The sequence below is a fragment of the Leptonychotes weddellii genome, chromosome 1 (genome assembly GCF_054177405.1).
Source record: "Leptonychotes weddellii isolate Sample4059 chromosome 1, ASM5417740v2, whole genome shotgun sequence".
In the NCBI taxonomy this organism is placed as follows: Eukaryota; Metazoa; Chordata; class Mammalia; order Carnivora; family Phocidae; genus Leptonychotes; species Leptonychotes weddellii.
The window spans coordinates 192,285,291-192,299,268 of record NC_138369.1 but is presented as its reverse complement, the minus strand read 5'-3'; the positions used below and the strand labels follow the sequence as shown (position 1 = coordinate 192,299,268).

The 13,978-nt window shown below is 57.0% G+C and overlaps 1 protein-coding gene across 1 annotated transcript in view; it reads right to left on the bottom strand.

Annotated features, from left to right (window-relative positions):
• Positions 1–13,978, bottom strand: part of PCNT (pericentrin) — a 121,941-nt gene that overhangs the window by 13,790 nt on the left and 94,173 nt on the right. The window contains 9 exon segments of the mRNA XM_081821038.1: positions 24–306; positions 1,179–1,387; positions 4,737–5,129; positions 5,749–5,899; positions 6,068–6,290; positions 7,569–7,752; positions 8,451–8,624; positions 9,266–9,460; positions 12,896–13,050. Of these exon segments, the coding sequence (XP_081677164.1) occupies positions 24–306; positions 1,179–1,387; positions 4,737–5,129; positions 5,749–5,899; positions 6,068–6,290; positions 7,569–7,752; positions 8,451–8,624; positions 9,266–9,460; positions 12,896–13,050 (1,967 nt within the window).

Sequence of the window (13,978 nt, the reverse complement as noted above, 5' to 3'; positions counted from 1 at the left end):
TGCACACAGAGCAGGCTGGGTCAGCAGCAGGCCCCCCTCCCCCCCAACCAGGGCACCTGCCCTGAGCACCACGGCCCAGTGCCCGCTGGAGAGCGCACCGGGCGCTCGGCAAGGTCACGCCCAGGGCGGGCCATCAGACAGGGGAGGTGGCAGGGAGGGGTAAACAAGGAACCACGCGGGGGGGGGGGGGGCCCACCCCTCACCTGGGAGGAGCTGGGCGCGCTCAGGTCAGACTTGAGCTCCTCTAACGTGCGCAGTAAGGAGCTCACTGCTTTCTCACTCGATGATGTCCAATCACTAATTGTCCTGTGAACATAAAAAGACACTGAAAAGCTCGTGCAGATCCCCACGGACAGCTACCCACGGCCACTGGGAACTCTGTGGGAGAAACGACAAATGGGGTCCAACGCAGCCCCCAGGAGGACGTGCTTATGACTGCTTCCTCCAGCCATGCTCTGCCCACGAGAGGCGGGGGCTCGGAGCCACTCCACTGACAGCGGGGGCCAGGACGTGACGCGGCCCTCGCGCCGACAGTCCACGAGGCCCCGAGACGTCGGCCGCTGGCCACAGACTCCGGAGGCTCCGAGCGCTGCTCTCCACTGGGGTCTGTGTCTGGTGTGAAGCACTGTCCGGAAGGAAGGTCCGCTCAGAGACACCACTGCCCTACGGACTGAACCAGTTACAGACGGGAGAACCGTACTTGCAGAATGTCGTGCAGACAGGGAAAGGGCGAGTATTAGTTTTCCTGTTCACAGAAACCCTCCTGTCGGTCCCTCAGCCACGGAGGTGCACCCTGGCTGTGTGAGCAGCGGTCCTGGGGGCCGCGGGCAAGGCGGACACCGTGTGGACGTGTCGTGCCACTCAGCCTTGACGGGCCCAGGCAGGACGGGCCTGGCATCTGGCCAGAACTCTGGGTGGTGAGCAATTGTAAAGGGGCACGAGGAGAACAGATCTAAAAGAAACTTGGACTTTTCTCTCCTACTTAGAATGCAAAAAAATACAATTCTGTCAACATCTTTCAGGAGAGCGCTGCCCAGAAATTCACCCAGCACGTGGGAAGAGACCGTCTGCTGCACTACAACGGGGGCCTGAAATCAAAGCCACGCCCCAAAGGTGCACGTGTTCCCCAACACACGGGCTCCGATGGCAGGGGGAGCAGCCAGCCCCGAGGGGCTCACCTGTCCACCATCTGGCTGACGAAGCTGGTCAGGAGCCCGGCTGCACACAGCAGCTGCTGCCGGACCTTCTCCAGGCTGTGCCGTTCCTCCTGCAGCCGCTCGGCCTCTGGGGACTGGCGAGCGGCCGCCTTCGCCTCCAGGGCCTGGACCGTCCGCTGAAGCTGCCGGATCTTGTGCTCATCTCGCTGATGCTGCAACTCCAACTCCCGCTGTTGTCAACGGCAAAACAACAGAAAGCCCTTCACACACCTGTTCCAAAAGCAGAAGCCTGAAGCCCAGCCATCACTACGGGCGGCCCCGGCCGGCACGGGGTCCTGGGCGGGGGCTGCACCGCACACCAGCACCCTCCACCGGGCGCAGAGACCCAGGCAGAACCAAGCTCCGGTGGCGCCAGAGGTGAAGGCCTATCGTCCGTCTCTGAGCACGATCAGGCTTTTACCCGCCTGCGCAGGGGAGGCTGGACACTGAAACAGGAGTGTTCACAGGCCCAAGTTCCGGCTTCCGGCCTCGGCACGCATGCACACACACGCCAACGCACACCAACACGCGGACACGGACAAGCACAGAGGAACGTGCATGTGCACCAGGTGGAAATGGCCTCATTTGCAAAACGCCCTTCACCACGTGTGCCGGGCGTGTGCTGGGTTCCTGGGAGAAATCGGAGAAACGGCCACCGGGTCCCTGCGCCCCCACCAGGGCGACAGAGTGGATGACCCGGCGGAAACCTCTTTGGGCAGCCACTTAGAGCAGCTTCCACAGGTGAGGAGGCCTCAGGAAGGGCAGGAAGAGGCGCCGTGTCCGGGAGAACCTGGGACACCCGGAACCCAGCCTGGGTCTCTCGCCGTGCGGTCCCACATAGCACATCATCTCGATCAACGCTCCAGCCTCGTGAGGACGCAGGGATTGTTACTTAGCTATTTTCCAGGTTAGGAAAGCGAGATACCGAGGGACCTACAGGTTTATTTTGTGTAGAGAAGATGAAATTGACCCTGAAACAACTATCTTGGGAGGCCACTGTGCTCAGAAAAAGAGTCCATAATCCAAAACAAATTAACCGTCTACAGTGACCGTAACACCAAAAGGGCTGCATCCATTACTTAAAACTCCATCCCAAGATGCATCATGAAGAACAACTATTAAAACTTGGAAAACATTTTCTTTGCATTTTTTAAGCAATCACATTACCACTTGTTTTTTTAAAAAAACCAAAGTTAAAGGGCTCGGCTGAAAACTTTGGAGATGGTTTGCGGAAGTCCTCAAGAAGCACATGAAGGCTGCAGACACTCTTCCCCGGGAGAAAAGGCAAACACACACACACACACACACGTACAAAAGCCTGCACACATTTGGGGGTTCCGCATCAGCAAGGCGCACCCTGGGGCCTGACTCTACTCGCCCCCTTCACAAAACAGCACAGGGTACCTCCGGGCCACGCAGCACCCGCTCCCTGCAACACCTCCAAACTACTCCACAGCACAACACACACGTGCCTTGAAAACACCAGGAAAGGAGCCAGACAGGAGAGGCCACGCACCGCCGGATCCCTTCAGGGGAAATGTCCACAACAGACCAATCCACAGACAGAAGGGAGACTCGTGGTGGCCAGGGCTGAGCGCTAACGGTGTGGGCTCCGTGTGGGGCGAGAAACATGTTGTAACGTGGGTGTGGCGATGGGCACACGACCCTGAAGGTACTGAAAATCACTGACGTGTGCAACTTAAGTTGGTGAACGCAAGTACGTGACTATCTCAGCAAAGCTGTTCAAACCCACTGAACACACCGCTGACATGAACTTCCAAAACTAAGTAATTTCATAGCATTTTGGGAGCCGACTTATCTTTGTAACACTTAGAAATCTAGAGTTTTGTTTTTAGAAACACATACTCATTTCTCAAATATTTCATGGCAGGCTAACCACTGAAAAGTCCACGCTACTGGTTTTCCTCGTGTGTTTTTAAAAACTTACTTGGATTTTCACAAATTTTTAAAAATTGTGTTTAAAAATTTTTTTTTTTTTTAAGATTTTATTTATTTATTTGAGAGAGAGAGAATGAGAGACAGAGAGCATGAGAGGGAGGAGGGTCAGAGGGAGAAGCAGACTCCCTGCCGAGCAGGGAGCCCGATGCGGGACTCGATCCCGGGACTCCAGGATCATGACCCGAGCCGAAGGCAGTCGCTCAACCAACTGAGCCACCCAGGCGCCCCTAAAAATATTTTTTAAAAAAATAATTAAAAAACATTTTTAAAGAAGGCAACACAAATGTCAATCCATATGAAGACACAGAATTTAATTTTCCCAGAAACAAAGGCTTCTGATTGACATAAAATGTATCTGAAAGTAACATTTTATCCAAAAAAAATAGAAGAGGAACACTTCCCAACCTGTGAGGCAAAAATCATCCAAATATCAAAATCAAAGACACCACAACTTGAAAAACACAGACCAACATATCCCTTACGAATACAGATGCAAAACCCTTACGCAAAACCCTAGCAAACCGAATCCAGGAGTGTATAAAAAACATCATCACCAAAGTCAAGTGGGATTCAGCCAAGAACGCAAGGGTAGATCCACAGATGGAACCTGATCAATGGGAAAACTCGGCATCAACAGAATAAAGGGCAAAAACATTGATTCCAAGACACTACAAGTGCAAATCCAAACTGTCTCATGACCGAAAATACAGCATACAAAGGCTGAGTGAACCAGAAGAGAGGGACTCCCGAGACGGGCAGGACGGCGTGTAAAAGTCACCCGGAGAGGGACGGAAGAAGAAAGCCTACGTCTACGTGCCGGTGACATGACCTCATACACGGAAAACCACAAATACGTTAAAAAACTGAGAATAACAAACAAGTCTAAGGTTGTAAGATGCAAGCTCAATAGGAGAACCAACCGTATTGCTGTATGCCAGCCGGGGACGATCTGAAAATGAAATTAAGAAACCAATTCCATTTACAACAGCATCAGAACATCATAAAATACCTGGGAATAATTTAACAGCGCCACACTTACCACCTGAAAGCAGCAAAACGCTGTTGAAAGAAATCGAAGACCTAAATATGTGCAGAGATTTCCGATTTCATGATCCGCAGAGGTAACACCGTCAAGGTGACAACCCCCCAAAGCCATCTGCGGAGTCAACGCAATCCCCCAGAATCCCAAGGACCCTGAATATCCAAGACAACCCTGAGAAAGACCGAGGTCGGAGACGCGGAAACCTGCCACGAAGCCGTGGCGAGCGGAGGGCGGCGGAGGACAGACACAGACCAGTGGGACGAAGGAGTGGAACGGGATCACGGCCCCGGGGTGCTCTCAGCCCCACGGCGGGCTGCTGGGTGGTGACGCGGCCGGCGCGCTCTCACCAGCTTCTCCTTGTCTCCCGTCGGCCGCATCTCCACGTCAGCCCGGCCTGGCCCCGTCTCTGCTCTCCTCCTCGAGTCCTCGCGTCCTTCCCGTGCGGCCAGCCTCATGGAACTCTCCCCCTCTCTCCGCAGACCATGCCGCGGCTCCCATGCCTGGGGGGGCTCCATGGCGGGGGTCTGTGCGGCCCTTACCTCCTTCTCCCTCTCAAGCTCCGCACAGCGCTTCTGCACGTCCACCTGCTCCAGCCTGGCTTGCAGCTCCGCCGCGCGGGACTTCTCGTCCTTCAGCCTCCTCAGCACAGCGTGGTGTGCCGGCGGGTCCCGTGCACCGCGGCTCAGCTGCTCCGTCAGCAGCCGCTCATGCCGTAGAGCCGCGGCCAGCTCCAGCGACCGGCCCTTCTCGGCCTCTAGGCTCCGCCGCAGCTCGGACAGCTGGCCCCGCTCCTGCGCCAGGAGCGCCTCACAGCGCGAGGCCTCGATCTGCAGCTCCTTCTGGAGGTTGTCCTTCGCCGTCTGCTCATGTTTCAGCGCAACACACAGTCGATTACTCTGAGCACACTGCTTCTCCAAGGATACTCTCAACTCCTGTGTCGGGGAAACGTCCGTCAAGAGCAGTACGGAAACAGCTTTCCCGCCCCGACTCCCGTTCCTATCCCCAGGCCAGCAACCACACCTTGTTCTACGGTACCAACAGTCCTGTCCTCACCTCACCGTCCCCTTCACGGGTGGAGCACGTTTTGGAAGCGGTGCTCCGTAAACGCACACCCACGCCCTGGGTTCACTCTCCCTCCCCGACAAGCACGACACCCCGGACGCTCAGACAGCGTCCTGCTTGGCGGAGCCACGGGCTCCGTGTGCGTGAACGACCGCTTCACTCCGCCTGGAACGGGGGAGCACAGATCACCTGCCGGACACGCGGCCCTCCCAGCTGCCCAACGGCATGTCAGTTCACGCACACAAGTGCCTCTGGACACAGAAGCCGGGTCACCGCCATCTGTGCGGCTGGACACACACTTCCGAGGCTGCACTCCGGGCAGCTCGTCAGTGAGGAGGCTGCGTCCGCCTCGAGGAGCCCTGCGCCCAGAGACGCCAGGGACTACGAGCACCGTCTGTCACGACGGAGATGCGGCTGCACCAGACACAGGCCCGCTTCTCCCGGCACGTGCCCGCGGGGAGGGGAGGAGGGGCCCCGCTGCCCAGGCACCTCCAGGGTCTTGGAGCTCTGGCCCTCCTTTTGCAGGTGCTGCAGATGCTCCTCCTGCAGCCGGCTCTGCAGGGCGCGCTCCTTCCCGCGCTCGCACTCCAGCTCCTGCAGGGCCGCCTTCAGGTCGCTCTCCTTACTGTCCAGCACGGACCTGTGTGGGGAGATGGGCCCACGCGGGTCACGGGCACTCGCCCACAGTGCGCACAGACCACAGCCCGTGAGGGCCACTCTTCCACATCCACACCGAGAGATGTGGGGACAAGTGCGTGACTTCCGCGCGTTACCCGACAGTCCACGGCCAGGTGGGTGAGGGCCCTACCTCAGCTGGAGGACCTCCTTCTGCGCCTCACTGAGGGAGGCCAGCAGCCTCTCGTTGTCCTGCTCACGCTCGTGGAGCTCGGACCTCAAGTCTCTGACGACGGTCTGCTCCACCAGCAGGAGCTTCCGAACGCTGCTGGCTTTCTCCTGCTCTTCGTGCAGGGTTTTCTGAACTTCGCTTGCCATCCATTTCTCCCGCTCGACCTTATATGCCAGTAACTCCACTGGGGGTACGTTAGAGAACACAAGACAGCACTTCCCGTGAACCCAGCTGAGCTGTGCCGGGACGGCACAAATTAAAAACAAACCAGTGTGGGGGCGAGGAAGCATTCACTCTTGGGGAAAATGACGTTTCCGGGCCTACAGCCGGGATGCTGCCGCCCCCCTCCCCGCCGCCAAGGCCTCGGGGCACCTGGAGATGCATGGGCAGAATGGCCGCGCAGGCTGGAGGGCACGACATGGCTCCCCAGGGCCAGCTGCTCAGGCCTGGGGTCTGCCTGGACGCAGAAGGGCAGGCTGGGCGGAGATGGACCGTCCCCGCAGTCATCCTGAATCACAGCTTCCCCCGCGACTCCTACACTGCATGGTCCCAACAGAGACAGCCCCGACCCCAAGAGCTTCACTACAGAATTCTCCCAAAACCTAGGGAGGAAATAACCCTGGTTCTCTACAAACTCCAGAACACAGAAGGGAAGAGACACCTGCCAATCCACCACAAGGCTGGCACTACTCCAACACCAAAACCGAAGACAAAACCACAGACCAGCACCCCTCACGCAAGCACATGCGAAGTATCAGCAAGCCCAACCCAGAAATGCTCACAAGGTAACGCAACACGACCCAAACGCAAGGTGCGCCGCTGGATGGGTCTGGCCCGCCATTCAACACCCAAAACTAGGAAGAGAAGGGGCTCTGCGAGCCAACGGGGCGCGGGTTCGAAGACCCCAACCGGCACCCTGTGTAGGAGTGTGAGATGCGGCGCTGGCCCTACCGCAGAGGACTGCCGCGGCCCTCCACTCACCAAAACGCTCTGGCCTAACCAGAGCGACTGGTAACAAGAGGAGGCAGGCGGGAAAAGAAATAAAATGCTTTTTATTCAAAGACAACATGAGCATCTATTAAAAAAAATCCCGAAGAGCCTAAATTAAATGTAGAAACACGTGACAGGCTGTTCAAACCCAGCTCAAGCCCCAGAGATTCCCAGGCACAGTCCTGCCGGCGTCCAGCGCTCACACCGACGCAGTCCCTCCACGGCCCCCCGGGACCCTGGGCAAGGCCTCCACCCAGCCCAGCCCCGCCCCCCGCCCCGGTCACCTCACCCGCAGCTCTGTGAACCGAGAACTGCCAGGGCTGATGGCCCCCGTGCCCAGGGACCCGGGCAGGCTGGGACGCTGCTGGGGCCACGGCATCCAGTGCTGGGCAGCCCGCGGGGCGAGGCTCACCTGTGCACCCCTCCCCCACAGGGGAGCACCACGGGGCGCAGGCGTGAGGGCAGCACTCACCCTGCCTGCGCAGCTGGTGCTCCTGCTGGCTCCCACGGGCCTCCGCGCTGGTCAGCGCCGCGCACAGCTCCTGCAGCTTCTCCTGGCTCTGCAGGTGGGTCATGCGCAGCTGGGCGCGCAGAGCCTGGATCTCGGACAGCAGGCTGCTCCTGTCTGACAGGCGAAGGTGCTCCAAGGACTCCTCCTGCAGACCTCCCCAGAGGTGCGGCGGGGGAGGGGGGAGCAGGGTCACAGACGCGGCCACTAGCAGGCCTTGCGGTGGAGGAGCACCCCCGAGTGGGGAAACACGGGAGCCCGGAGCGCGTCCCAGGGGCGGGGAGGCCAGGCCTGGCAAGAGTGCTGACAACTCCAGGCGCAAGCGGCCCACCAAATGCAAATTCGTGCCTCCAGCTTCGCGGGCACGAGCTTGGCGACGGAGCCTCGTCCCCGACACAATAAGAACAGACCCGCAGGAGGATACCCGTGACAAACACGTGGTCTGGAACACGGACCTCACACACCTCTCCCCCAGGTCTATGCCAGAGTGACCTGCCGTGGGCCCTGCGTCCAGACTCCAGTGCCCTCTCCTACGAGAGGCCTGGTGGAAACAGTGCCGACCCCTCTGGCGCTCTGACCCTCCAACCCTGGGCTCAGCGCTCACAGCCTGGGTCAGGCCACTTAGCGCTGCTCTGTTTTCAAGGAAAGAACACAGTGAGGTTGACAAGGAGAACGAATGCACAGACGTCTCCACTTGATGGAATCATGATTAAACAGTGTTACGTTTGGACGGAGGCAGGACTTCTTCCTGGTCACTGCCACGTTCCAAGGTCAAATTGCCATGAACTGGTTCCGTCACCCTCTCTGCTGCGCGGCTCTGGGAAATAAATCAAGGCACGTGCTCACCTGCTGCTGGACCACCTTCTCTAGCCGCTCCAGCAGGGAGCTGTGGTCCCCGGGCTCAGAGCCGCAGGGCTGGGGCTGCAGCTCGGCCCTCAGCATCTCCCGCTCTTTTCCAAATGCCTCCTGCACAACCTGGAGAAATTCTCCTCTCCAGTCAAGACACATGCCGGGAGGGTCCTAAAATATTGGGACAAGGAGCTCAGTATTCTTACAAATGCGTCCTGTAGGCTGAACCAGAAACCACCCAACAGAAGAGCAGACACAAGAGAACCCACGACTGTCCAGGGCACAAGAAGCCAGCCCTGCTGAGGGAGGAGAAGCCACCGAAGGACAGAGCGCTGCCACACCACGAGGCCCAGCATGGCTGCTGCTGGCTGGCCACCTTGTCCCCTGGCAGGCCTGGGCCGGGCACTGGGGTACTGCTTCCCTGCACACCCTGTGGCCAGTAGGTCCCCTTGGATGTGGTTCAGCACCTGGCCCTCACCGAGCTGCCCTGGTTCCCTGGTTGCAGAGTGGACACTGGAACCCTGTGGGCTCAGGCCCAGCCCCCAAGCCTGCCTCCCGTCACCCACCTCGAGCAGAGCTCCACCATATGTCCTCCTCCCACAGCCTCTCCTGCCCTAATGGGGCCGGGAACGTGCTGGCACATGGCTGGTCCCAGCAAACATGACTGAGAGGGGTGGCTGGCCAGGAACACGGCCTCCGTGCCCACCGCTGACCCACCCCTTATTCCCTTTATCCCACTTATGTGGCTAAGCAACCCCCTCCAATTGCTCCTCACCCACACCTTATTCTCTTTCAGGTGGGACGCCCCGTACCTTCTCTCCCTTTTGGGGTGCTAGGTTCAGATGTCTCCGCAGGGCCGGCACCGCCTCCAAAAGGCCGGGGCCCTCCCTCGGGAAGTGCTCAAGGGGGGCACTCGGCTCGCCCTTGCTCAGGGCGCTGGGCAGCCCGCGGCACTCGGACAAGGCCAGTATGTGGTGGCTCTCGTCACACACCATCTGCAGCAAAGCCTGCAAGGGGACAAGCATTTCAAAAAGAGGGAAAACGAGCTTGAAGCTACTCATCCACCCAGTCCCCTGCCCATCACCCATGAATGCTCACCAGGGCGGCCTGCACAGCACTCCCATGACCTTTGAACCAAAGACCGAGTTCTGCGGTTCTGTAACATTCTGAACCGTCCCTCCCCCACAACCTTCAGAGGCAGCTAGGAAACCAGTTTGAAAGAGAATTTCTGGGTAGGCTACTCCAAGGACAGCCATCCCACCAGTGCCTGCACGGTGGACACCATCCCTACCACCCCTTCCTTAAGCCTGGGCGGGGCGCAGGGCAGGGCCTCGGGCCAACTTCTGAGGCCAGGTCATCAAGATGCCTTGCGATTCCCCGGCCCTCCTGGGACTGCACCTGCCACGCTCCGAGAAGGCTGCAGGGAGCCGCACAGGAGGCCTGTGCGTCCTTGGGGGAGAGGCGCCTGCACACTCCAGTGTCTACAGTGGGGCCCAGACATGGGGAGCAGAGGGATGGTCGCCCTGACAAGTCCCTGCATGCAGGGTCTGTGAGCACTGGAACGGGTCCTTCACGGCACCAGGACACGGGGACACACACACTGGCCACCTGTCTCCTGCCCGAAGACACAGAGGAAGAAAGTGGCTTCCCCAGAACCACCCCCGGGGCAGGACCGATACAGGGTGCAAAGTAACCATCACAGGCCTCACTCCACACAAAGGTTCATTCAAGGGGCATGTTATGTTTCAATCTCTGGGGAAAAAAGACTAATAGATGCCTCAAACAGGAAGTATAAAAGCAGCAATGAAGGGGTTAGCTCGGTCAGTTCAGTGTCCGACTCCTGATTTCAGCCCAGTTCATGATCTCAGGGTCCCGGGATCGAGTCCTATGTCAGGCTCTGGGCTCAGCGGGGAGTTTGTTTGAGATTCTCTCTCCCTCTGCCCCTCCCCCCACTAGCATGCGCGCACTCTCTCAGATAAATCTTAAAAAAGTTCAACACCCCAAAAACAAACAACCCAGTTAAAATGGACAGAAGGCACGAACAGACGCTTTTCTGAAAAAGACATCCAGATGGTCAACAGACACATGAAAAAGTGCTCAACATCGCTCGGCATCAGGGAAATCCAAATCAAAACCTCAGTGAGATCCCACCTCACACCGGTCAGAATGGCTAAAATGAACAAGTCAGGAAACGACAGATGTTGGCGGGGATGCGGAGAAAGGGGAACCCTCCTACACTGTTGGTGGGAATGCAAGCTGGTGCAGCCACTCTGGAAAACAGTATGAAGGTTCTTCAAAAAGTTGAAAACAGAGCTACCCTATGATCCAGCAATTGCACTACTGGGTATTTACCCCAAAGATACAAATGTAGGGATCCGAAGGGGTGCGTGCACCCCGATGTTTATAGCAGCAATGTCCACAATAGCCAAACTGTGGAAAGAGCCTAGATGTCCATCGACAGATGAATGGATAAAGAAGATGTGGTATATATACACAATGGAATATTATGCACCCATCAGAAAGGATGAAATCTTGACATTTGCAAGGACGTGGATGGAACTGGAGGATATTATGCTAAGTGAAATAAGTCAGTCAGAGAAAAACAATTACCATATGATCTCACTGATATGCAGAATATAAGAAACAAAACAGAGGATCATAGGGGAAGGAAGGGAAAAATAAAACAAGATGAAATCAGAGAGGGAGACAAACCATAAAAGACTCTCAATCATAGGAAACAAACTGAGGGTTGCTGGAGGGGCGGTGGGGGGATGGGGTAAGTGGGTGACGGGCATGAAGGAGGGCACGTGATGTAATGAGCCCTCGGTGTTGTATGCAACTGATGAATCACTAAACTCTACCTCTGAAACTAAAACTAATAATATACTATATGTTAACTAGAACTTAAATTTAAAAGATACATGATTAATAAATATTTTATTTTTAATGTATTTTAATGTCTTTTTCACCACCTACAGTGGGAAAATTGACATGTATAAACACATTATGACTTTTAAAAAAAAAATAAATAAGTAAGTAAGTAAATGTCTCGTAAAATTCCTCTGGGAGGTGGGAGAGTAGCAATGAAGAGGCTTATGACAGAGCACAATTAGCTAACTAGAAATAGGTTTTGCTAGGATTCTAATGATGTGACCCAAAAAAGTGGAATACTGACATAAAAGTGCTAAAGGCCCAACTACACATTATGTTTATTTTAAAAACACTTCATTCGGGGGCTCCTGGGTGGCTCAGTCGGTTAAGCGTCTGCCTTCGGCTCAGGTCATGATCCCGGGGTCCTGGGATCGAGCCCCGCGTCGGGCTCCCTGCTCCCTCTGCCCCTCCCCCACCCTGCTCATGCGCACGCTCTCTCTCAAATAAATAGATAAATAAATCTTGTAGACAGAATTGTTTCCTCTCGATGGTACCGTAACGGCAATGTAACCGGACCGCACCTATGGGGGGCACAGCGTGACACATAAACTTGTCAAGTCACCAAGCTGTCTGTGCACCTGAAATTGGTAGAACGTTGGTGTCAACGACACTCAAAAAAAAAAAAAAAAGGTTTCTTTGGAAATGCTTTCAGTTTCACGACAGTGACGCATCATTTACTTACTCAGCCAAGTCTGTGTCAGTGGTTTGACGTCGAAAGGATTTGCTAAACCGGCGAGAGAACAGAGAACCTGTGGAAAGTGCCACAGGCCGTCTGCCCCAGGTGACAGAGGTGCTGAGTAACCTCCCTGGGGGGTCACTGCACCTTAAACTCACTGTCCCGCGTCAATTAAAACCAGAACAGAGCTGTTTTAAAAGTCTGCTCCTAGCTGAGCTGCCGCATGCTGACCGTGGCTGCCCTCCTCCGGCGAGGACTCCGCTCTGCGGCCAGGTGGGCAGCACGAGAGGGTCTTCGGGGAGGCGCCCGCAGGGGCAGCGGGCGGCTCACCCAGCGGGCCACCCCATCTGCTCTGCGGCTCGGTCCCCTGCAGGCGCCTGGTGGAGGGCGGCCCAGTGGTGAGCACATGCCACAGACGTCTTAGGAAAGGCCGAAGGTCAATCGCCAGGACCAAACAGAGGGTCGTGCGTTCTGATACCTGAACTCAAGTCAGGAAGACTGACCCCGATTACAGCACCTGCACCGGCAGGCCCACTGTGCGCTGCGCGGCAGCAGGTGCGGGAAGAGCTGGTCCTCCTCCGGGGACCCCAGGGCCCGAGGCCCCTGCAGCCCCACCAGCCCGCCACGCCAGGCTCTCACCTGCAACACCCGTCCCCACGCACCCCAGGACAGCAGGTATCTCCCTCCGGAAACACTCACACGAGACGTGAGTCAGAGCCCAGCCAGAACCGATGCAGCGGTGTGTGCGGGATGACGCACGCAACCCAACGCCACGCACCCTCCCAGCAGCCACAGCAGCTGCAGACAGAGGCACATGGCCACTGCACACCCTCACCTTCACTTGTTTCGGATGCACTTCCTTCTCCTTCATAGCTTCCAGTGGCCGTCGGAACCTTCCAGAGGTGGGAGGCGGCACTGGAGGACTAGCAGTGGGGGTTTCGAGTCTTCCCAAACCTTGGTTTAGTATCTTTCCAAACCCAGAGCCATCACCTAAAAACACAGCACAAAGTCAGGGTCTAAACCACAGTCCTCTGGCGGCATTCCTGGGGGAGGGTCTGGGGGGGAGGGGCACTCAGCGAGAGCCAGGGGTGTGGTCAGACCCCGGCTTCCTGGTGCTGCGTGAGGCCCCAAAACACTCAGGAGAGCTACAGCCAGGGCTCCCCTCCCTGAAGGCATCGACAAACCACCGAAGAAGGCAAAAATAGTTTTACAAAACCGTAAGATGACGTAACTACACACATTAAGAAAAAGCATATTTTGCATGTTTGGTATGTGAATACCCATGATTCCAACATAAACCTTAATGGGATCTCAGCTCATTTGTAAACAGATGCAGAGGTGGGTTTCCTCATCCCCCAAAGACAGGACCCAAGCCCGCGGGGCTCACACAGGAAGCGCCTGGGCAGACCGATGTGGGCGGGGCCTGTATTTCCACACCCAAGGAAGGGATGGGGACAGGGCAGGGCTCCCACCGCGTGCAGAGAGAGGAGGAGGGGGACAGGAGATGCACGGTGCCATCCGCAGGGCTGTGTGCAGGCAGCAGGTCGAGCAGTAGGCATCTGGCCGGGAAAAGGTGAACACACCTGATGGGGGGTGGGTGGAGTCAAGCTCTGAGACCAGCCAGAGCCCTCAAAAGTCTAGGGTTTGAGACACCAGAAACCCCTCACGGGGGGGCCTCAAAAAGGAATTCCAAACCTCTCTGAAGTACGTGGTGCGTCCCGTGCAGCCCACAGCCAATGCCCAGAGGCTTGGAAAATAGAGGGAGGCATCCAGGGAAAAGCAGGATCAGCCTTTGGGGCTGCTCCGCTGACGGGCCCCGAGCACGCGTGGGAACGGGGGCTCAGAGACCCTGGCATGGCCCCTCCCAGCACAGACCTTCCAGCAAGTTGCCGAGACCACCCTGCTGAGGAGTCTAGGT